The following is a 24,892-nucleotide window of genomic DNA, read 5'->3' on the forward strand; positions in this document are numbered from 1 at the left end:
CGCCCTGTGCCCAGCCCTAACCCCAGCCCTCCCTCTTTGTACCTCACCCCGTGGAAGGAAACACACTGAAGGTGGGGAGGGGTGGGCCAGAGCCTCAGACTCCTAAGACAAAGGCAGAAAAATGGACCGAAGAGAGGCAGAGGGTAGACGCAGGCACTGCCTTTTTTCTTTTATAGACAGGGTCTCACTCTTGTTCAGGCTGGAGTGCAGTGCGCCATCATAGCTCACCACAGCCTCCAACTACTGGGCTCAAGTGATCCTGCCTCAGCCTCCAAAGTAGCTGGGACAACAGGCATGCACCACCATGCTTGGCCAATTTTTGTATTTTTTGTACAGATGGGGTCTCACTCTGTTGCCCAGGCTGATCTTGAACTCCTGGCCTCCAGTGATCCTCCTCAGCCTCCCAAATCTTGGGGATTACAGGCATGAGCCACCACCCCCAGCCTTATTTCCTGACATTTCTATGGTAAAATTGATTGCTTTTATAATCACAAAAAATATATAGTGAGACTTAAAGACATGGTCTGTGACCTTGAGAGGCCAAAACAGCCCGCAGAGGGACAGGCGACTGGCCATTTTGATGCTAGGGCCCCAGGCACGAAGCAGGCAAGTCTCCCCTCCCCACTTGGGCCGGCGAGACTTTGAAAAGAAAGCTGGACGTGCAGGAGCAGGGGTTGGGAAGGGGAATTCCAGGAAGGTGCCTGGGACTGGGCCCCTGGAACCATGGTGGCCCCCCAGGCCAGATCCACCCCTGGACAGGTGCAAGGACTCCGGGAGCGGCCCCAAGGATCCAAATACCTTCCTCAGCAGCCCCTTTAATTTGCTTTCTGCAGAAAATAAGCTAATGCCGGCAGCGGAGACTTCATTTAGGAGAAGAGCAGGCCTCGGCATATCCCTAGCATTGGCAGCATTCCTGGGAGGAGAGGAGGGGAAGGCTGGGGAGGGGAGGGAGACTGGGCTAGAGGGAGCCCGCAGATTCACCTAATTCCAGGGTGGAATTGCTGACCAGCCACCGTGCCCTCCATCATTCTCCAGAGGCCCCACCTAGTTTCCGCATTCATCAGTCACCAGGCCTTGTCCTATGTCCCAGCCGGGGGGAGATGTCAAGGCCAGGGACCCCTCTGAGGCTCAGAGAGGGGTGCACGGCAGGAGCAGTAAAGCCAGGACTGGGCACGGTGGCTTACACCTGTGATCCCAGCACTTAGAGAGACAGAGGCAGGAGGATCGCTTCAAGCCAGGAGTTCAAGACCAACATGGTGAGACCTCTGTCTCTGCCAAAAAAAAAAAAAAAGTACATATATATACACAAATTTTTTAAAAGCCAGGACCTGCCTGGCCCAAGCTTCCTCCCTGGGGCCTCAGTAGATGGTTCTAGACAGTGGAATTCGTGTTCTAGGCCTGGGGCTCTGACCTCAGAGGCCCCGTCAGGAGATTCAAACCAAGAAGTGAAATGCAGTGAAATTCAGACTCGTGCCTCTGTATACGCCGCGGACATGCGTGTGCAAAGGCGTGTGCATGTGCGTGTGCCTTGCTTCCTGGGTCAAAGTGGCTTCTGATCCAGAGATACTTTGAAGTTTCTTTTTTTTTTTTTTTTTAGAGAGAGGGTCTTGCTCTGTCACCCAGGCTGGAGTGCAGTGGCGCGATCACAGCTCACTGCAGCCTCAAACTCCTAGATTCAGGCAATCCTCCTGCCTCAGCCTCTCAAGTAGCTGGGATCGAAAGCGTGCATCACCACACCTGGCTAATTTTTAAATTTTTTCTAGAGACAGAGTCTGGCTATGTTGCCCAGGCTGGTCTTGAACTCCTGGCCTGAAGCAACCCTTCTGCCTCAGCCTCCCAGGTATCTGGGACTGCAGATGTGCACCACCATCCCCAGCTAATTTTTAAATTTTTTCTAGAGATAGAGTCTGGCTATGTTGCACAGGCTAGTCCTGAACTCCTGGCCTCAAGCAGTCTTCCCACCTTGGCCTCCCAAAAAGCTGGGTTTAGGCGAGGCACGGTGGCTCATGCCTGTAATCCCAGCACTTTGGGAGGCCAAGGCAGGCAGATCACTTGAGGTCAGGAGTTTGGGGCCAGCCTGGCCAACATGGTGAAACCCTGTCTCTACTAAAAATACAAAAAATAGCCAGGCATGGTGGTGTGCGCCTGTAATCCCAACTACTCCGGAGGCTGAGGTAGGAGAATTGCTTGAACCTGGGAGGCGGAGGTTGCAGTGAGCCAAGATCGTGCCACGGCACTCTAGCCTGGGCGACAGAGCGAGCCTCCGTCTCAAAAAAAAAAAAAAAAACAAAATAAAAGGTTGGGTTTATAGGCGTGAGCCACTGCACCTGGCCACTTCTAAGTCTTACTGGTTCCCTGCTCTGGGCAAGGCCTGGGCACGATTTTACAGATGGGGAAAATGAGGCCCAGGATCCCACGGTGGTAGAGCCGGCTTCTCACAGGCCTGCCGACTGGAAACTCCTCGCAGGGTTCCCCCTGAGCCAACATCCCCCTCCCGTGATCCCACCCAGAGCTCCTTGCTGTCCTGGGCTGTGTCCCCAATGGCGGGGCTGTGTCTCCGGCTCCTGGCCTAGGTGGCTCTGAGGGCACCTCTCTGGGCCTGGTCTGGCTGGAGGGGGCCCCAGGAGAGGGTCCCACAGGCGCCCCCACCAGTCCGCGCCTGCTCCTTCCAGATTCTGCAGGCTCTGGTGACACCTGCTGGCCACGCATCCCATCACCATAGCAACCCAGGCTGGGCCTCTCAGCCCCCAGCAAGGCTGGGATGGGTGGGTTCACCCAGGCTGGAGGGTGGGGGGTGTGGAGGCACTGGGGGCAGAGCACACCTGCCTGACCCACCATCTTCTTTCCTCATGGGAAACTCTCAGCCCCAGGAGACTCCTGTGCCCGGCTTAGGTCCCCTCCTACTCTCTCCCCTTCTCCTGTCCAACGGCTCCGAGAGCTCGGAGTTCTCACCCAGCCCCCAGTCAGTGACTCCAGCTGAGACATCACCTCCCCACAGGCCTTCAAGGTTCCCATCTCAGACACAACGACTCCACCCCCACTGTGTGGGGCCCCAGGCCTCAGCTCAGAGGGGCCCCACCTCCCGCCGCCCCCCTCCAGCTCCTCTGGGTCCCTCTGCTCAGTCCCCCTGGCCTGTGTCCACTTCATCCCAAGTCCTTCACCATGCCCTGAACGGAGCCCATCTCCCGTCACCCGGACACTGTCACCTGTCACCTTGGCGCCGTCACAGCTCAGCCCCATCCCCAGCTTCTCTGTGGCCCCCACAGACTCAGCAGGCTTTCGCAGACACGCACACACCTGTCCTGCCCGCGCTGTGCCTCAGGGAGAGGCGCAGGTCCCACCAAGCTGCACCGCCAGCCCCATAAACAGCCCTGCGGTTCCCACCCGGGGACTCTGCACCTGCGGCCCCCTCCCCAGAATGCTTTTCCCAGCTTCCTCAGTCTTGCTAACAGTGATTCAGCCAAGCCTTCCAGAACATTCCACCGGCTGTGACCTCCCCAAACCCTGCTCTGTGTTCCTCACACTGTCATGGCCTGGGGACTGTCCCATCCCAGCCAGGCCTCCTCCGTGGTGCTGCCATGATTTTGGGATCCCCGTGTGTCCAGGGCTGAGCCCAGGGCCGACCTAGGAGGTGTCTGCTGCCCTGATCCTCTTGACCCTCCCACTCCAGGCCCCATTCCCACCCCAGGAGGGTCCTCCCCATCCCCACTCTCCCCTCCTCCCAGGGTCTGCAGGGAGCAGCTGGGCCACCACTTTGCCCAGAGGCAGTCCTGGGGCACAACCTGAGCCCACGTACCCAGCGTGGCACAGCCAGGGACGCAGTGCACAGAAGGAGAGGGCTTAAGGGACCTCCCTGGAGACCCCCAAGTGGCTCCTCGAGTAACGGGGGCTGGTCATGGACGTTGAACCACCTGGAGGGAGGCTGTGTGGAGAGGCCGAGCTCAGGAGACAGAGCCTTGGTCCTCCCGCCTGCCCCAGGGTGGCCTGTGGTCCTGGGCTGGCCACCACCTCTCGGGGCCTCAGTCTCCCCATCTGCACTGGAGCGGGTGGGCACACTTGACCCCATGGCTTGGCAATGCCTGGCCACACTGCAGGGGCCAAGGGGGTGGCCAGCCCTGCCCCTGATGCCCACCACACCCTGGGGACGGCTCAGAGCCCAGCCGCTCCTGGGGGCCTGGTGCATGCCTGTCCCTGGCCCCACACCCCGCAGTCTGGTGGCAGCTGGTGCACCCGCACCTGGAATGTCCCTGAAATCCCCAAACCTCAGCTGACCCCATGGGGGAAAGAGGGCTGGAACCTGCCCCCCTCTCCTCCCCTCCAAGGTGCAGACCCACCCTGTCCCCACACAGAGGGCACACTGAGTGCCCTGCCCCGCCCCGCTCTGCCCAGAGAGGCCGGAACATCAGGGGAGCTTGGGCCAGTCTGGCCACGCCTTGGAAATAGTGGCCACGCATCAGCCCGGGGAGGCCCCAGGCCTGGTCAGCCTCCAGGTCCTGCCCGCCAGGCTCAGCTTCCCAGCCCTCCCGCCTCCTCTCCCCGCTCCGGTTAATCTGTCAGTTCCATCTGTCTCTGTCTTGTTTGTCTCTCTATCTCTGTCTCAGTCTGTCTCGATCTCTGTCTCTGCCTTGCTATCTCTGTCTCCATCTGCCTCTCTCTCTGTCTCTGCCTATTTGTCTGTCTCTGTCTCTCCATCTCTCTCTCTATTTTTAGAATTTTCTTTTATATAGAGACAGAGTCTTGCTGTGTTGCCCAGGCTGGTCTTCAACTCCTGGGCTCCAGTGATCCTCCAGCCTTGGGCTCCCTAAGTGCTGGGATTACAGGCGTGAACCACCATGCCCAGCCAAGAAACATCTCTAAACCCCTCTTTTCCTCCCAGCAGTGACTGTGAAGGGCACTGGGGACAAATCCCTTTTTGAAAGGATCTTCTGGATGATGTCATGGATTTGGGCCTCTTCCTGCGGGGGGTCGCTGGGTGGTACTTCTTGGCCATCCAGCCAATAGCAACAGGCCAGCATGTGATGACGTCACTGTCACCCCCACTGTCTCCTCGGGTTCCAAGGAGCAAGAGGCTTGCACCATTCCTCTCTAATCTGAGATGGATTTTGTGGGTTTGCGTGGGGGGAAGGTTTTTTTTTTTTTTTTTTTTTTTAGCAAGAATCTTCTTAAGCCATACACCCATCTCATTAGGATTAGTTTTGTTAATCTATAGATCCACTTATTCGGCTGCACGCCAGCCTCCGAGTGTCCCAAACACGAAGTCAAAGGGTGAGCAGAGCACCTCGGGCCGGCCCTCCTCCCCTGGGAGGATCCACCTCTCCCATGGGACAGGGACAGCTACGACTTTCGGCAGCTCCCTTCTAGGCACTGTTCCAAGCATCTCATGGACTGTTCTGTGTCTCCTCCCAAAGGAGGAGGGGGAAACTGAGGCCTCAGGAAAGGGGCAGCTTGCACAGAGCCATACAGCCAGGGCCTCAGATAAATGTGATTGCTCCAGATCCCTACCAGCACAAGTCAGGCAAATCTGTACATTCAATGTTAGCAAAGTTTGGTTGGTTGGTTGGTTGTTTTTTAGAGAGAGGGTCTCACTGTGTTGCCCAGGCTAGTCTTGAACTCGAGCTCAAGTGATCCTCCTGCCTCAGCCTCCAAAGTGCTGGGATTACAGGCGTGAGCCACTGCTACTGGCCTGCAAAGTTTTTGTTTGTTTGGTTTGAGAGTCTTGCTTTGTCACCCAGGCTGGAGAACAGTGGCACAATCATGATTCACTGCAGCCTCCACTTCCTGGGCTCAAGCGATCCTTCTGCCTCAGCCTCCCAGGTAGCTGGGACTGCAGGCATGCACCACTACACCCGGCTAATTTTTTTTTTTTTTTTTTTTTTTTTTGAGACGGAGTTTTGCTCTTTTGCCCAGGCTGGAGTGCAGTGGCACAATCTCGGCTCACTGCAACCTCTGCCTTCCAGGTTCAAGCGATTCTCCTGCCTCAGCCTCCTGAGTAGCTGGGATTACAGGTGCCTGCCACCACACCTGGCTAATTTTTGTATTACTATTAAAGATGGGGTTTCACCGTGTTGGCCAGGCTGGTCTCGAACTCCTGACCTCATGATCCACCTGCCTCCGCCTCCCAAAGTGCTGGGATTACTGGTGTGAGCCACGGTGCCCAGCCACATCCGGCTAATTTTTTTAAATTTCTGATTATTGTAGAGATGGGGTCTCACTATGTTGCCCTGGCTGGTCTTGAACTCCTCCTGGCCACAAGTGATCCTCCTGCCTCGGCTGTTTTATTCTTATTTTATAGAAAAGAATAACTTAAAAAGAAAGTGTTATTTTTTTTTTTTCTCACGTAAGTAAATGACCTTGTGCATCTACTCCAGAGGCCACTGGATTAGTATCAGTTTGATGTCTTGTTACCCATCCAGACTGATTTCTGAGAAGCAGGAGGAAAGATATGAGTTCCTCAATGAGTGAAAAGAAAGAACCTCATTTTACAGATGGGGCCCTGAGTGAGGCTCAGAGAGGTTCAGGAAGCTGCCCCGGGGCACACAGCGAGGGAGCAACAGAGCCTGGGGGCCGAGGACAGGGCCACCCTCCAGCCTGCAGGGCCCCATCAGCAGCCAGGTTGCAGAGTGGGGACTCACGGAGGAGAAGGCGTCCCCAGGGCATAAGACGCCTCCCCCACTGCCCATCAGCGCAGATGGCCACCCGAGCTGCCAGTGAGAGAGGACGCGCTGCTTGGCTAAGCTGCTGTTGTTTGGGATTTTCTATCTCTCGAATCCTAAAGGGTAGAGTTTGCTTACCAATGCCACCCTCACCCCTACAGTTGGGGAAACCAGAGCCTGGAGGGCGGTGCTCTAAGAGTGATCCCAGTCACACTGGCAGTCCGAGGGCCACCTTCCACGCCGTCACTTTAGGAGTTTGCTGTGAGGTTAGCCTCGTCAGCAAAGTCGAGGCTGGCTTCCTGTCCTCTTGCTCAGGGAGCAACCCTGGCACTACTGGGGAGGACTCTTGGGGATTATCTTGAGAACACTCTCAGAGGAGCACTCCAAGGAGTACTCTTTGGGAGCATATCTGGGGAGCACTCTTGGGGGGGAACATATCTGGGGAGCAGTATCGGGAGCACCTGCAGGGAGTATTCTCGGGCATATGCTTGGGGAGCACTCTCAAGGAGCACTCAGGGCACATACTTGAACATTCTCAGGCCACATACTTGGGGAGCACCCTCAGGGAAGTACTCTAGGGAGTACTCTTGGGGAGCCTATCTGGGGAGTAGCATCAAGGAGCACTCTCGTGGGAGCACTACCTTAGTCTCCTTGCTGGCCACTGGCTTCACTGGTGTCAGAAGCAATTCCACAAGCCCAGCCCCTCCTGTCCTCCCTGGTTCCCCACAGGACAGTGCCATCCCCTCGGTGGGAATGGGCTCCTATTACGGGTTTGCACTCCCATGGCGCCAAGTCTGTCCTGAGAAGATCCTCCAGGATTGCTGACCATCCACTTCCCCACAGAGGGGGGCCTCAAACCCAGGCTGTGAATTCGGGGAAGTGGGAAACAGAACTTTTTGGATGTCCCTAGATGGTGCCTCCCCCCCACCCCCACTACACACACACAAACACACACACACACACACACCACTTCCATGGCGCCAGGAGAGACTTTGGTCCTTCAGCAAGATCACACTCTTCTCCATATGGCCCCAGCCAATGAGCGGGCAAGACCTGGCCATCTCTGCCCCATGCGGGACTCTCTCATGGGCCGTGCTGGCTCCAGCATCGCAGTCTAACAGCTCCCTGCCGCATTTCATTCCCTCTGTGCTCCTTCCCCAGTGTCACTCCTCCCTCAAACCCCAAGAACCCGTTTGCCCTCCGCAGTCCTTCTCAGCATCTGCTTCCTGAATAACCCAACCTCCGTTCTGCATTGGCCCGGTCACCCCACCGAAACTAGCAACTCCTGCTCCCACCTAACGTCATCATGGGACCTAAAAGCAGACCAGTCCCCACTGCTGTCCTCCCCGAGGCTCAGCTCTGCCCAGGAACCCGCTGCCTGCTCCCATCCCTGGTCCTTTAGGCCCACGGCATCTGCTCTCTGGGGATAGTGCTCCCCCTGCACCAGTCAGCCCGCCCTGGGCTCTCAGGAGGCAAAGCCAGCCATCCCTCAGTTTCCACTTCACCCCTTCCCAAGGCAGTGAGCTTGGGGGCAGCTCGAATCAGTGGGAGGACAAACCAAGGGGGATCTCAAACTCATCACGATGTGCTCGCACACAAACCCCTCATCTCACAAGGTCAATTACAAACCCTGGGAAGTGGGGGCAGGCGAGGCCCAAGAGGCCCTGAGAGCAGGGAGGCGGAGCCTGGGGGCAGATTCTCTGAATCCTGAAGAATAAGCAGAAGCAGCAAACTCAGCAAGGTGGGGGGGCTCCAGGCAGAGGGAACAGCTTGAGCAAAGGCCCTGGGGCAGGACAAGGGCAGAGCACTTAAGGTATGGAAAAAAAAAAAAAAAGGCATGGAAAGGAGGCCAGCGTGGCTGGGAGCAGAGAACAGAGAAAGGAGGTTGGGAGGTGAGAAGGGACGGCCCTAGGTGCTGAGACTCAGAACAGAATGGGCCCGTCCCCTTTTTTTGTTTGTTTGAGACAGAGTCTTGTTCTGTCATCCAGGTTGGAGTGCAGTGGTGCAATCTCGGCTCACTGCAACCTCCGTCTCCTTGGTTCAAGTGATTCTCCCACCTCAGCCTCCCAAGTAGCTGGGATTACAGGTGCACGCCACCATGCCTAGCTAATTTTTGTGTTTTTAGTAGAGATTGAAATTCACCATGTTGGCCAGGCTGGTCTCAAACTCCTGTCCTCAAGTGATCCACCTGCCTTGGCATCCCAAAGTGCTGGGATTACAGACGTGAGCCACTGCACCTGACCTAGGGCTGTCCCCTCTAAGAACACACAGACTTGTGGGTGATGGTCAGAGGACAGCTCAGATGAGCTCAGCTCAGGTCAGTTCCACAGGAGTCACTATAGTAAATTTTACAAAGGGATTGGGGGGACTCTGTGAGCACCACAAAATTCAATCTGTCCCATTCTGTGGCAGCTGTGTGGTGTGGGTGCCACAGAATGGGTGACTACTCTAAGCAAATCAAGGTGTTCTCATTCCCCTGGTCAGAGCAATTGGTTCAGTAGTAGGAATAAACAAGGAATCCCACAGCCTAGTTGGCTGGCAGCTGTCCTAAACTGAGTCCTTAGATATGTAAGCTGCTGGATCAAGCTTGACCTGAAGCCTACCCTACCACTGCACATTTTCCATCACACCAAATTCCCTTCATTGTGAAGCTGTTTCGAGCTAGGTTTTTTATTATTTGCTACCAAACACATCCTGCAACAGGTGGTGGGAGTGAGTCCCTGCAGAAACTCAATGGAGCATTAAGGCCACCTCGGAAGCCATACACAGCAGTCTCAGAGGGCAGCAAGCTAGAGAATGACTCTGCAGTGTCAGGGAGGGTCAAGCTGTATTTTAAAAAGCAACGGAAGGCCTGGGAAATGCAGCTTTTAGATAGCAAAGGTCTGTGGTGACCCAAGTGGCCCCCATCAGCCATGAGTGGGTGTTTTGGAGGGAGGAGGTGGCTGGCCTGGGGAATGGGTCCAGGCCTCCCAGTTCACCAGATCTCCAGGCCACGTTGTGGCGGAAGGCCATCCCTATCGCTGTGCCTGGCTGGCCCAGGCCCACAGCCTGCCTCGCCGGGCAAAGGAACCCCTGCCACGACGGAGCGTCTATTCAATTCTCTCAGCGAGAGCGCTGCCAGCTTCCTCACTCACACAGCCCAGCTGGAGAACTGCCCACAAGTTAAAAAATATTTCTTTCCAGCAGACATCGCTCCGGCGGATTCAAGCCTTATCTTTCTCTTCCAGAGGAGAATTGTTCATTTAACTTCCTTAAAAAAAAAAAAACAACCCCAAAACCTTAAACCACAAACTGAAAAGCAGGTGGGACCGTTTCAGGATTTGGCTGAAGTTTGTCTCAGAGCTGATAAGGGACAGTCAGTTGTTTCTGGGCAACACAGCAGCGAACGGGCAGGGAGACAGGGGTCCACACTGTCCGCCAATAAAACCACCTCCCCAAGGCCTTGCTCTGTATAGAGAGGTTTCTGGCCACCCATAGTGGCTCACGCCTGTAATCCCAGCATTTTGGGAGGCCAAGGCGAGCAGATCGCTTGAGGTCAGGAGTTCGAGACCAACCTGGCCAACATGGTGAAACCCCGTCTCTACTAAAAATACAAAAATTGGCCGGGCGTGGTGGCTGATGCCTGTAATCCCAGCACTTTGGGAGGCTGCGGTGGGCGGATCACGAGGTCAGGAGTTCGAGACCAGCCTGACCTACGTGATGAAACTCCGTCTCTACTAAAAATACAAAAATTAGCCAGGCATAGTGGCATCCACCTGTAATCCGAGCTACTCAAGAGGCTGAGGCAGGAGTATCGCTTAACTCGGGAGGCAGAGGTTGCAGTGAGCCAAGATTGCACCACTGCACTCCAGCCTGGGCAACACAGCGAGACTCCGTCACAAAAAAAAAAAAAAATTAGCTGGGCATGGTGGCACATGCCTATAGTCCCAGCTACTTTGGAGGCTGAGGCACGAGAATCACTTGAACCCGGAGGCAAACAATGTCTTAACAGAGCAGAAATGTCAACGCTGGCTGCTGGGTTGGCAGGGCATTTTGAATGCAAGTGTGGGCTGGATGTGGTGGCTGACAGCTGTAATCTCAGCACTTTGGGAAGCCAAGTTGGGAGGATTGGTTGAGCCCAGGAGTTTGAGACCAGCCTGGGCAACATAGTAAGACCCCTCCACCCACAGCCCATCTCTACAAAAAATTAACTGGGCATGGTGGTATGTACCTATAGTCACAGCTACTGAGGAGGCTGAGGGTAGAGGACTGCCTGAGGCCAGGAAGTCGAGGCTGCAGTGAGACATGATCATGCCATTGCACTCCAGTCCGGATGATAGAGCAAGACACTGTCTCAAGAAAGAAAAAAACAGAAAGAGAAGAAAAGAAAACAAACGTGTGACCTACTCCAGAACTCATGCCAGGGGTAGGATTTTACCAGACACAGGTCTGCAGAGATGGACCACAGGGCCCTGGCCTTGGCTCAGCCCCAGTACAGTAAGTAATCAATAAATAGCACAAGGGGGCCGGGCGTGGTGGTTCATGCCTGCAAGCCCAGCACTTTGGGAGGCCAAGGTGGGTGGATCACCTGAGGTCAGGAGTTTGAGATCAGCCTGACCAACATGGTGAAACTCCATCTCTATTAAAAACACAAAAAATGCTGGCTGGGCACGGTGGCTCACACCTATAATCCCAGCACACTGGGAGGCCGAGGTGGGTGGATCACGAGGTCAGGAGATCAAGACCATCCTGGCTAACATGGTGAAACCCCGTCTCTACTAAAAATACAAAAAATTAGCCAGGCGTGGTAGCAGGCCCCTGTAATCCCAGCTACTCGGGAAGCTGAGGCAGGAGAATGGCGTGAACCCGGGAGGCAGAGCTTGCGGTGAGCAGAGATTGCGCCACTGCACTCCAGCCTGGGCAACAGAGTGAGACTCCGTCTCAATAAAAAAAAAAATAGAAAAAATTACCTGGGCATGGTGGCGTGCACCTGTAATCCCAGCTACTCGGGAGGCTGAGGCAGGAGAATCACTTGGGCCCGGGAGGCAGAGGCTGCCGTGAGCTGAGATCACGCTGTCGTACTCCAGCCTGGGCAGCAGAGTGAGACTCTGTCTCTAAATAAATAAATAAATAAATGGCACAAGGGCATAGCAGTCACCTGATGAGTCACGCAGCCTTTTGGCCAGGCACAGTGGCTCGTGCCTTTAATCCCAACACTTTGGGAGGCTGAGGCGGAAGGCTTGCTTGAGGCCAGGAGTTCAAGACCAGCCTAGGCAACATAGTGACACCCCATCTCTACAAAAAAAATAAGCCAAGTGTGGTGGTGCATGCCTGTAATATCACCTACTTGGGAGGTTGAGGCAGGAGAATCACTTGAACCTGGGAGGTGGAGGTTGCAGTGAGCCAAGATCGCACTTCAGCCTGGGCGACAGAGTGAGTGAGACTCGGTCTGCAAAAAAACAAACAAAAAAAAAGACAGTGCCTGACACATAGTGGAATAGGGCTACTATTAATTGTTAGACATTGTGAAATTTAATATAATCATGAAACACTCTGCAAATACAAAGGCCAATAGTTGAAGACACAGAGATACCATGAGTCTGTCATTCCCACGCCCCTTCCTTCCCCTTCCTCAAATAATGCCTCAATTCATAACTTTGTTTTTTCGTTTTTTGAGACAGGTTCTCGCTCTGTCACCCAGGCTGGAGTGCAATGGCGCGATCTCCGCTCACCACAACCTCTGCCTTCTGGGTTCAAGTGACTCTCATGCCTCAGCCTCCCGAGCAGCTGGGGTTACCGGCGTGTGCCACGACACTGGCTAATTTTTGTATTTTTAGTAGAGACGGGGTTTCACCATGTTGGCCAGGCTGGTCTTGAACTCCTGACCCCAAGCGATCTGCCCACCTCGGCCTCCCAAAGCCCTGGGATTACAGGCGTGAGCCACCATGGCCGGCCTCAGGCCTAATCTGATGGCAGAGGCTTGGGATGTGCACCCAAGCCTCCATCCCAAGCCCGGCCTCGCTATCTGCACATTGCCGCCCCTCTGCAGCCCCGAAACATTTGTTCCACCGGCTGCAAGGGCGTTCTCACCTCCCTTCATCCCTCACCATATTTTTTTGTTTTGTGGAAGCTGCACGGTTCTGAAGTAATCGTGCTACTGGGAAACAGGGCTGAGAGTCTCGTTTGTTCAAAGAAAATCTTTTCCTTCCACGCACAAGTGCTGTGTTTGCACCATAAATCGCCTTCTGCATTAGGTCCCCGCCAGCCTTTCTCCTGGTGTCCTGGTGCCCAACCCTCCCCGAAGGGCTCCAGTCCTGCACTCTCGGGGTGGCAGGTGGCTGCAAACACAGCCGGACCTGAGCCCAGCTCAGCAGCTCAGGGATAGGTCAGGGAATAACAAGGGCAGGAGTTCACATTTATTGAGCACCTACTATGTGCTGGGCACTGCACTGGGCACTTCCTTAATCGGCTGCATTTTCTTCCTTCCAGCCAGGCACGGTGGCTTCTACCTGTAATCCCAGCACTTTGGCAGGCTGAGGCCAGAGGATCGCCTGAGCCCAGGAGTTCCAGACCAGCCTGGGCAACATACTCGGTTGATGCAAAAGTAATTATTATTTTTGCCATTAAAAGGAATGGCAAGAACCACCTTTACTTTTGCACCAACCTAATTATAAGATGCCATCCCTACAAATTTAAATTACCAGGTGTGGTGGTGAGTGCCTGTAGTCCAAGCTACTTGGGAGGCTGAAGTAGGAGGATTGCTTACACCCAGGAGGTCAAGGCTGCAGTGAGTTATGATCGTGCCACTACACTCTGGCCTGGGCAACAGAGCAAAACTCTGTCTCTAAAAGAAACAAAATTGGCCAGGCGCAGTGGCTCAGGCCTATAATCCCAGCACTTTGGGAGGCCAAGGCGCGCAGATCACCTGAGGTCAGGAGTTTGAGACCAGCCTGGCCAGTATGGTGAAACCCCGTCTCTACTAAAAATACAAAAATTGGCCAGGCATGGTGGCGGGCGCCTGTAGTCCCAGCTACTCGAGAGGCTGAGGCAGGACAATCACTTGAGCTTGGGAGGCAGAGGTTGCAGTGAGCCGAGATCATGCCACTGCACTCCAGCCTGGGAGACAGTGCAAGACTCCGTCTCAAAAGAAAGAAAAAAAAAGAAACAAAATCAGCGGGGCACAGTGGTTCACTCCTGTAATCCCAGCACTATGAGGGACTGAATCACCTGAGGTCGAGTTCGAGACTAGCCTGGCCAACACGGTGAAGCCCCGTCTACTAAAATTAGCTGGCATGGTAGCACACACCTATAATCCCAGCTACTCAGGAGGCTGAGGCAGGAGAATGGCTTGAACCCAGGAGGTGGAGGCTGCAGTGAGCCAAGATCGCACCACTGCACTCCAGCCTGGGCAACAGAGTGAGACTCTGTCTCCAAAAAAGATAAAAGAAAAGAAACAAAATCCTCACAGAATGCCATGAGGTGGGCCCATCCATCATTATCTCATGTTACAGAGAAAAAATGAAAGTATTCACTTGCCCGAGGCTGGTACAGGAAGCCAGGCATCGCCTACCCCACTGTGGGTACCCACTGGTACGTTGGGAGATGAATTCATCTCCTGTTGGCACGCATTTCCTTTTTACATAAAATTACATAAAACAGAATCAGTCACTATGTCACAAGCCATGGCAGAGGGAGGCCCCGGGCTGGGTCAGGCGTTGCAGGCAGTACCCAGCTCGCCGTGGATTGTGGCCAAATGAGGTTGAGAGACGATGTTTTCACCTGCAGCTCTCAAACGCTTGCTCTCAGGAATCTCCACTCTCTTACTGGGGACCCAGCTGCAAATGACATCTTAATAGCAATATGAAAATAATTTTGCCAGGTGCGGTGGCTCGCGCCTGTAATCCCAGCACTTTGGGAGGCCGAGGCGGGTGGATCACGAGGTCAGGAGATTGAGACCACCCTGGCTAACATGGTGAAACCCTATCTCTACTAAAAATACAAAAAATTAGCCAGGTGTGGTGGCGGGCGCCTATGGTCCCAGCTACTCCGGAGGCTGAGGCAGCAGAATGGTGTGAACCCAGGAGGCGGAGCTTGCAGTGAGCCGAGATCGCGCCACTACACTCCAGCCTGGGCAACAGAGCGAGACTTGGTCTCAAAAAAAATAAATAAATAAAATAAAATAAATATATATATACACACACATGCACAAATGACCAGTGAGCACATGCAAAGAAGCCCAACCTTATTAACCAACAGGGAAATACAAATGAGAAGTATCATGAGATACCACCTCACATCTACTAGGATGCCTGTAATCAAACAGACAGAAAACAGCAAGTGTTGGCAAGCACATGAAGATACTGGAACCCTCAAATATTGCTGGTGGGAATATAAAATGGTGCAGCTGCTGAGAACAGGTTGGCATTTCCTGAAAATGTTGCCGTATGACTTAGCAATTTTACTCTAGTATATATCCAAGAGAATTGAAAACACGTCCACCTAAGAATTTGGCCATGAGGGCTGGGGCGGTGGCTCAGGCCTATAATTCCAGCGCCTTGGGAGGTCAAGGCAGGAGGATCACTTGAGGCCAGGAGCTCCACATCAGCCCGGGCAACATAACAAGACCTCATCTCCACAAAATATTTAAAATTAGATGGGCATGGTGGTGCATGCTTGCAGTCCCAGCTACTTGGGAGGCTGAGGCAGGAGGATTGCTCAAGCCCAGGAGGTCGAGGCTGTAGTGAACCACGATTGTGCCACGGCACTCCCTCCTGGGTGACAGGGCGAGACCCTGTGTCAAAACAGAAAAAAAAAAGTTTTGGAATGGATGGTGGTGATGATTGCACAACATAAATGTGCTTCATGCCCCTGAACTATATATATATATATATATATATTTTTTTTTTTTTTTTTAGACGGAGTCTCGCTCTGTCGCCCAGGCTTGAGTGCAGTAGTGCAGTCTCGGCTCACTGCAATGTCCGCCTCCCAGGTTCAAGCGATTCTCCTGCCTCAGCTTCCTGAGTAGCTGGGATTACAGGCGTGCGCCACCACACCCAGCTAATTTTCATATTTTTAGTAGAGACGGGGTTTCTCCATGTTGGTCAGTCTGGTCTCAAACTACTGATCTCATGATCCACCCACCTCAGCCTCCCAGCGTGCTGGGATTAAGGTGTGAGCCACCGCGCACCTGGCCTGAACTATACATTTTTAAATGACTGGCCGGGCACGGTGACTCAGGCCTGTAATCGGAGCACTTTGGGAGGCCAAGGTGGGCGGATCAAGAGGCCAGGAGTTCAAGACCAGCCTGGCCAACATGGTGAAACCCTGTATCTACTAAAAATACAAATATTAACTGGGCATGGTGGCTCACGCCTGTAATCCCAGCACTTTGGGAGGCCGAGGCAGGCGGATCACCTGAGGTCAGGAGCTCAAGACCAGCCTGGTCAACATGACAAAACCCTGTCTCTACTGAAAATACAAAAATTAGCCAGGCATGGTGGCGCACACCTGTAATCCCAGCTATTCGGGAGGCTGAGGCAGGGAGAATTGCTTGAACCCAGGAAGCAGAGGTTGCAGTGAGCCGAGATCACGCCACTGGACTCCAGCCCAGGCGACAGAGCAAGATTCCATCTCGAAAATAAAATAAAATAAAATAAAATAAAATAAAATAAAATAAAATAAGATAAGAATACAAAAATCAGCTGGGCGTTGTGGCAGGTGCCTGTGGTCCCAGCTACTTGGGAGGCTGGGGCAGAAGAATTGCTTGAACCCAGGAGACGAATGTTGCAGCGACCCGAGATGACACCACTGAACTCTAGCCTGGGCCACAGAGCAAAACACTTATCTCAAAAAAAACAAAACAAAACAAACAAACAAAAACACTAAGATGGTTAATTAAAAAAAAAAAGTGGGTGGGAGCATGGAATATATATTCACATTTGTTTGGATATTAAAAAAAAAAAAACTACCAGTGGCTGGGCGTGGTGGCTCATGCCTGTAATCCCAGCACTTTGGGAGGCCAAGGTGGGCAAATCACCAGAGGCTAGGAGTTTGAGACCAGCCTGGACAACACGGTGAAACCCCGTCCTACTAAAAATATAAAAATTAGCCGGCTGTGGCGGTGTGCGCCTGTAATCTCAGCTACTCAGGAGGCTGAAGCAGGAGAATCACTTGAACCCAGGAGATGGAGGTTGCAGTGAGCCAAGACTGTGCCATTGCACTCCAGCCTGGGCGACAGAACGAAGCTCCATCTCAAAAAATAATACTAATAAAATAAAAAACTTTCTTACAATCAAAATAAAAGATCATATCATATCTAGTTTCTGCAACTTCTCTCTGGGATCAATAGACTGTGAACTATTTTTTGTTTACCAGATCTATGATAGGTACGATTTTATTGATTTTTTTTTTTTGAGACGGTCGTGCTCTGTCGCCCAGGCTGCAGTGCAGTCGCATGATCTCAGCTCACTGCAACCTCCGCCTCCCTGGTTTGAGTGATTCTCCTGCCCCAGCCTCCCAAGTAACTGGGACTACAGGCGCACACCACCACACACAGGTAATTTTTGTATGTTTAGTCGAGACGGGGTTTCACCATGTTGGTCAGGCTCTTCTGGAACGCCTGACCTCAAGTGATCCACTCACCTCAGCCTCTCAAAGTGGACTGATTGATTGATTGATTGATTGAGACAGTCTCACTCTGTTGCCCAGGCTGGAGTGCAGTGGTGCGATCATAGCTCACGGCAGCTTTGAACTCCTGGACTCAAACAGTCCTCCCACCTCACACCACTGCACTCCAGCTCGGGCGACAGAGCAAGACTGTGTCTCAAAAATAAAAATAAAAATAAACAAAAATAAAATCTGGTAAAAGGGGGAGAGAGGGAGGGAGGGGAGAAATGGTGGAAAAACTACCTATTGGGTACTATGTTCACTATTTGGGTGATGAGTTCACTGGAAGCCCAAACCCCAGATTATTCAATACACCCATGTACAAAAGCTGCACAGGTACCTCCTAAATTTTTTTTTTTTTTTTTTTTGAAATGGAGTCTTAGTCTGTCCCCCAGTCTGAAGTGCAGTGGCACAATCTCAGCTCACTGCAACCTCTGCCTCCCAGGTTCAAGCGATTCTCCTGCCTCAGCCTCCCGAGTAGCTGGGATTACAGGCGCCAGCCACTATGCCCAGCTAATTTTTGTATTTTTAGTAGAGACAAGGTTTCACCATGTTGGGCAGGCTGGTCTCGAACTCCTAACCTCAGGTGATCTGCCCGCCTCGGCCTCCCAAAATGCTGGGATTATAGGCGTGAGCTACCGCACCTGGCCCTCCTGAATCTATTTTTAAAAAACAAGTCTGGTAAAAGACATCAGAGAATTTAAAAAACAAAAAGAAAAGAAAAAAAAGAGGTCACCAGAAACCCTTCCATCTGGAAGAAACGGTGTTAATCACCACACAGTGCCTTAAAGAAATGCAGGTTAAATCTCTTACAGTCTTGGAGGTCAGAAGTCCGAGACAGGTCTCCCTGGGCTCAGGTCAAGTGCAGGCCGCGCTCCTCCTGGAGGTGCTGGGGGATGATCCCCTTTCCTGGCCTTTGCCAGCTTCTAGAATCTGCCTGCACTCCTTGGCTGGAGGGAGGACCTCACACACAGAGTGCGGCCTCTCCAGCACACAGAGCTGCTAGAGGTCCTCCCTCCAGCAACTGCCCGTGTTTCTCCCCCGCCAGCCCTCGGCTCTTCCTCTCCTGCCTCCAGGGCCCTGGTGATTGGACTGGGCCACCAGGATAATCCCAGAGCCTCCCCACATCTCAAGATCCGCTGATGGGCAACTTCCGTTCCCCTCTGCCACCGAACCCGCAATCATGGGATCTGGGACTGGGGCATGGACATCTCTGGGGCTCATTATTCTGCCTCCACAGCTGGTCACAGCACCGCCGTGCCATGACCCAGCCAAGGCCTGTGCAGGAGGCAGGAGGGAGGCAGGAGCCCGGGACTCCTGGGGGTGACAAAGGTTGCAGCTATCACCCTGATCCTCAATCCCGGAGGCAGCCAGCTGGAGGTCGCCCCATCTCTGGACACAAAAGCAAACTCAGTGCGCTTGTGGGGTACAAATGCGCAACAGAATTTACATCAATTTAAATGTACAGGCAGTGGCTCACTCCTGTAATCCCAGCACTTTGGGAGGCCAAGGCGGGCGGATCACCTGACGTCAGGAGTTCAAGACCAGCCTGGCCATCATGGCGAAACCCTGTCTCGATTAAAAATTTAAAAATTGGCTGGGCACAGTGGCTCACGCCTGTAATCCCCGCACTTTGGGAGGCGAAGGCGGGTGGATCACGAGTTCAGGAGATCGAGACCATCCTGGCTAACACAGTGAAACCCCGTCTCTACTAAAAATACAAAAAATTAGCCGGGTGCGGTGGCGGGCACCTATAATCCCAGTGACTCGGGAGGCTGAGGCAGGAGAATCACTTGAACCTGGGAGGCGGAGGTTGCAGTGAGCCGAGATCACACCACCGCACCCCAGCTGGGAGGCAGAGTGAGACTCCGTCTCCAAAAAAAAAAAAAAGAAATCAGTGAACTTTGCAAATAAAAATACCCTTTTGGGCAGCAGCTGAGAGCTGTCCTTCCCGTTTCGAGGGCCACATCACGCCAGGGAAAGACACTAAGGCCACACCTGATACACAGCGCCGCCTCTGGGGTCCTCAAAGCTCCTCCCCGTCAAAAAATATTAATCCTCCACTCCAGCCGTTTCACTAACGAGAGTCTCTTCTAAAGAAACAACCCTAAAGATAAAGATAGAGAAACAGCAGCCTAAGGACATGGGAGCTGCTTTCCTTAGGAGACTGACTCATTGGAGACAACCTAATTGTCTGACAGCAGAAAGAGCTTGTGACAGCAAAGCCCTGTCATTAAAATGATGGAGGAACCCAAGAGGCTGCACTGTGTGTGTGAGCAGAAAAGCAGGACCCGAAATCCAATGATTGCAGCCTCGAACTTTTTTTTTTTTTTTTTTGGAGATGGAATCTCGCTCTGTCACCCAGGCTGGAGTGCAGTGGCGCGATCTCGGCTCACTGCAAGCTCCGCCTCCCGGGTTCAAGCAATTCTCCTGCCTCAGTCTCCCGAGTAGCTGGGACTACAGGCGCCCGCCACCACACCCGGCTAATTTTTCTGTATTTTCAGTAGAAACGGGATTTCACTGTGTCAGCCAGGATGGCCTCGATCTCCTGACCTCATGATCTGCCCGCCTCGGCCTCCCAAAGTGCTGGGATTACAGGCGTGAGCCACCGCGCCCAGCCACCTCAGACATTTTTTAAGAGCCTAGAACAAAGACTGGAAAGACATTAACTGAAATATTAACGGATGCACTGCCAGGCGGGTGAGAACGTGGGTGTGAACTATCTTTTCCCCCTGTTCTACTTTTCTGAAATTTTCACATTTTCTAGAAAAGGAACATAATAGAACTAAGTTTACCTCTTTTTATATTTATTTAGTTAGTTAGTTATTGAGACAGCGTCTTACTCTGTTGCCCAGGCTGGAGTGCAGTGGTGATCTCGGCTCTCTGCAGACAACAGCTCCTGGGCTCAAGCGATCCTCCCACCTCAGCCTCTCAAGTAGCTGAGACTACAGACGCGCACCACCATGACGGGCTAACTTTTTAGTTTTTGTAGAGACAAGGGTCTCACTATGTTGCCCAGGCTGATCTCAAATTCTGGGCCTCAAGTGATCCTCCCATCTCAGCCTCCCAAAGTACTGGGATTACAGGCATGAGCCAACATGCCAGGGCCTAAGTTCACCTTTAATCAAACTGGTTGTGTTCACTACTAGGTGTATAAAATTAATCCAGTCCCTTTGTTTTGGTGTGTGAATGTGTGTGTGAATTTAGTGAGAGTGTGTGGTGTGCGGGTGTGATGAGACATAGGAGACTGTGTGTGAGCAGTGGGGGTTGTGTGTGTGTCTGCATCTGTGTGGACATGTCTGAGTGACTATGTATGAAGAATGTGTGTAAGAATGAGTTATGAGTGGACTCTGTGGCTCACGCCTCTAATCCCAGCACTTTGGGAGGCCGAGGTGGGTGGATCACCTGAGGTCAGGAGGAGTTCGAGACCAGCCTGGCCAACATGGTGAAACCCCGTCTCTACTAAAAATACAAAAATTAGCCAGGCATGGTGGCGTGCACCTGTAATCCCAGCTACTTGGGAGGCTGAGGCAGGAGAATCGCTTGAACTCCAGAGGCGGAGGTTGCAGTGAGCTGAGATCGTGTCACTGCACTCCAGCCTGGGTAACAGGGCAAGACTGTCTCAAAAAAATTTTTTTAAAAAGAACGTGAGTTATGTGAGCATGTGTGTGCTACATGAGTGAACACGGGCATGTGTGTGTAAATGAGCACATCTGTACTTGTGCACGTGAGTGTGAATGTGTGAGCTATCAGTGTGTGGGTGAGTGTGTGTGGGGGGTGTACGTGCAAATCCACACGGGTGCTGTGTGGAGATGAGAACGTGTGTGGTGTGGGTGTAAGTGTGAGCATGCAAGGGTGTGCATATAGGAAGCTCCGTGTGTGGATGTGAGCGTGGGAGTGTGCCGTGGAAAGCATGGGGTGTCTGTGTAAGTAGAGTGTGTGTGGGGTGAGCAGAGGTGTGTCTGTGTGGCGGGGGTGGAGGTGTGGACTTAGGCGGTGTTTGTGGACATGTGGAAGTGTGAGCACTGGTGGAATTGTGTGTGTGTGATATGGGTGTGACACGGGAGAGGGTTTGTGAGCCTGAGTGTGAGTGTGCAGGTGTGTGTGTGACGCCATGTGTATGGGTGTGGTGTGTGTCAATGCGGAGTGTGCGAGTAAACGTCCGTGTGTGAATGTCAGAGTGTGGGATGTGGCATGTGATTGTCAGAGTGTCTGAAGTGTACAGGCATGAACGGGCGTGGGCGTGTGGCCGTTGGAGGAGTGAGTGCACATGCGTGTGCGTGTGCCAGTCTGTGCGGGTGTGGGTGAGGGAATGATGGAGCATGTGCCTTCCCAGCAGGGGCTAGAGATCAGCCTCGGGCAGTGACGCTGGGGCACCTCCCCTGCCAGCCATCATCTTCCCCAGGCTCTGCAAGGCTCAGCTGCATGCTGGCCGAGGGGGCCTGGCACACAGAGGCCAATCCCCAGAGGGACAGCAGGGGTCTGGCATCATGGCAGGGGACACAGCGCCACCCTCAGGGGCCCCATGACCAAGGCGTGCCCCTCCCTGCCCCTCACACATCCACCCATCCACCCTGCCCCCAAGGCGGGTACCCAGTGCAGGCCCGGGCAGCTGCCCCAGCTCCTGGACCCTCCACATGAGAGTTCCCAAGACACCCGTGCCCACGGGAGCCTGAGCTGCCACGAAACCCGAGAGCCAGGAACTCTGGGAAACCCGCAGTTCTGAGCTGCCCAGAGAAACCGCAGGAAGGGCCTGGCCAGCAAGTCACCATTCCCGGCTCCTGAGTGTCACCACGGCCAGCCTTCCACAGGGCAGGCAGACACAAGACACAACACACAAAAGGAAGGGGAGACCCCCAGGCCCCTTCCGCAGAGGCTTCTCCAACCCCCGGCCCAGAGGCTGCCCCCTCCCCTTCCCGGGGGGGAGATGTCCACTTCCTGAGCTTGGAACACAGCAGAGTGGCCCCCGGCACCTGTGAAGGGACACAGGTGACATCCTTTGCTCTCCCAGCGCGGCCGGCTGGGAGCTCTCTTCCTTCACCCAAGGCCTGGAGATGGCGGTGGCTGAGAAAGGCTGGCCGGGTTCCCAGGCTGCTCCAGCCACACAGAGGCGTCCCTGTGTCCTTGCCAATGGTATCTGAGTAGGGCCTCCCCTCCCTCATCCGTGCAGAGCAGAGGCCCAGCGTGCAGCATCTCACCCGGGCTCTGTGACCGTGCGACACGCTAACCACCACTAGCTGCGTGGCCTTAAGCAGGCAGCTGACCGCCAGGCGCCCCGACTTCATCTGCAAAGCAAGGGTCACGGCAAACCATGGCTCTGAAGCTAGGATTCCGTCACGCCATCTCCACTATCCTGCAAGTTCAACACCCGCAATAAATCAACCGCTGTGCAGGGCTCCTGGGGGCAGCCAAAGCCTCTCGAGCTGGCTGTTCCGCCCTCCTCCAGCCACGACTCCCGAGGCTTCCAGTGCAAACCCTCGGAACACACAGGCCTGGGCTTTTTCGCTCTGTCGCCCAGGCTGGAGTGCAGTGGCGCGATCTCGGCTCACTACTACCTCCGCCTCCTGGGTTCACGCCATTCTCCTGCCTCAGCCTCCCAAGTAGCTGGGACTACAGGCGCCCGCCACCACACCCAGTTAATTTTTTGTATTTTTAGTAGAGACGGGGCTTCACCGTGTTAGCCAGGATGGTCTCAATCTCTTGACCTCGTGATCCGCCTGCCTCGGCCTCCCAAAGTGCTGGGACTACAGGCGCCCGCCACCACGCCTGGCTAATTTTTTGTATTTTTAGTAGAGACGGGGCTTCACCATGTTAGCCAGGATGGTCTCGATCTGCTGACCTCATGATCTGCCCTCCTCGGCCTCCCAAAGTGCTTTTCATTTTTACTTCAAAGGCTCGCCACATGGACAAAGGCCAGGGGGCTTCACACACTCAGTCGACTCCAGGTACAGACCCCTGACCTTTTCAGGGCTCTTCGCATGTTCTGGCCTCCCTGGCGTAGTGCCCCCCACAAAACAGGGGCATCATGGCCAGGCGCGGTGGCTCACGCCTGTAATCCCAGCATTTTGGGAGGCTGAGGCGGGAGGATTTCTTGAGCCCAGGAGTTTGAGACCAGCCTGGGCAACACAGTAAGACCCTGTGTGGTGTGGTGGGGCACACCTACAGTCCCACCTCCTCAGGAGGCTGGGGCAGGAAGATCACTCAAGCCCAGGAGGTCGAGGCTGCAGTGAAGTAGGATGACGCCACTGCACTCCAGCCTGGGTGACAGAGCAAGACCCTATCTCAAAACAAAAACGAAGCAGGAGCATCAGCTCAGGAGGTGTGTGGGAAAAACACAAGTTCCCCCAGACCTGGGCTGAAGCCACTGCCCCCACCACACCCCCAGCACGCACCTCAGCAAGGCCAAGGCCAACACCAACAGGCCCAGTGCACTATGACACACTTTCTAAAAATGGCCACAACATGACCTCCCACCCCAAGAGGTCTTCTGCAATGACAGCTCATCATTCATCTTGGCAAGTGGGGGGTCTGTGCCCTGTCTCTTGAATGTGGCAGCTTCTGGGACTGCCTTGGTCAACAGGGTGTGGAAGTGATGCCATGTGACAGCCAAAGCCAGGGCCCATCCTTCTGGTTTTCTGGAGACGCTTGCTCTTGGGATCCAGCTGCCATGCTGTGAGGAAGCCCAACTAGCCTATGTAGAGAGACCACATGGAGAGGCCACTTAGACCACATGGAGAGACCACATGGAGGGGCCACATGGAGAGGCCGCATGACAAGGCCACATGGAGAGGTCTCATGGAGAGGCCACACGAGGCCACATGGAGGTGTTCTGGCCACGGGCCCCACTGAGGTCCAGGTCAACACCAGCATTGACCACCAGACCTGCGAGTGAAGATGCTTCCAGGAGACTTCAGTCCCCAACTGCTGAGTCACTGTGGTGGAGGCTCCAGATACCATGGAACAGATAACTCGTAGTGCCATCCCCTGTGCAAATACCTGCCCTGGAGAAGCTGTGAGCACCCCACAGTGGCCGTTCTGGACCCTGAACTTGGGAGTGCCTTGTTATGTACAAGACAGAATGTTTCTGGCTATTGCTCAGCCTTGGCACACCTCTCCCCCCTTGCCTGTCACTGTAATGACAGTCTCACATGTTCCTTTGAAAGAAGGGCTCCTGGGCTTCCTCGCTGCACACATTCCCATCCTCTCTCCCCTGCTGCAGCCATTGGCGTCGGCAGCACAGAGGATCAGCCCCCACCCACTACCCAATTCCCCAGCACCGACCCCTGATTTCCCTCCAGCCAGACACAAGACATCACCAGGGGACGGTGTGTACATGTCAAGCTGCAGGCAATGGCTCAGACAACGTTGGGCAGGATGGGAGGCTCCCAGCCCTATGTCGCCATTTCTGCCAGAGAAACACCATCACCTCAAGAACCAAGCCAGAAGGAGGCATTGCTGAGTCCCTGGCTCATGTGAGGGGCCCCACCCTGGCCACTCCGTTCTGCAGCAGCCCTGGAGCCCACCCTCTGCCGGCAGCCCTGTCCCCATCCGGATCCTGGTGCCTCCTCCCACCTCCTGCCACACTTGGGCCAAGC

General features: G+C 54.0%; 1 protein-coding gene across 1 annotated transcript in view; it reads right to left on the bottom strand.

Moving 5' to 3' along the window:
• FBXL18 (F-box and leucine rich repeat protein 18) overlaps window positions 1-24,892 on the bottom strand; it is an 87,022-nt gene that overhangs the window by 18,932 nt on the left and 43,198 nt on the right. The window contains exon 5 of the mRNA XM_055346457.2: window positions 11,980-12,081. Coding sequence (XP_055202432.1) covers window positions 11,980-12,081 — 102 coding nt within the window. The remainder of the gene's footprint in view (window positions 1-11,979; window positions 12,082-24,892) is intronic.

The sequence above is a fragment of the Gorilla gorilla genome, chromosome 6 (assembly GCF_029281585.2).
Source record: "Gorilla gorilla gorilla isolate KB3781 chromosome 6, NHGRI_mGorGor1-v2.1_pri, whole genome shotgun sequence".
In the NCBI taxonomy this organism is placed as follows: domain Eukaryota; kingdom Metazoa; phylum Chordata; class Mammalia; order Primates; family Hominidae; genus Gorilla; species Gorilla gorilla.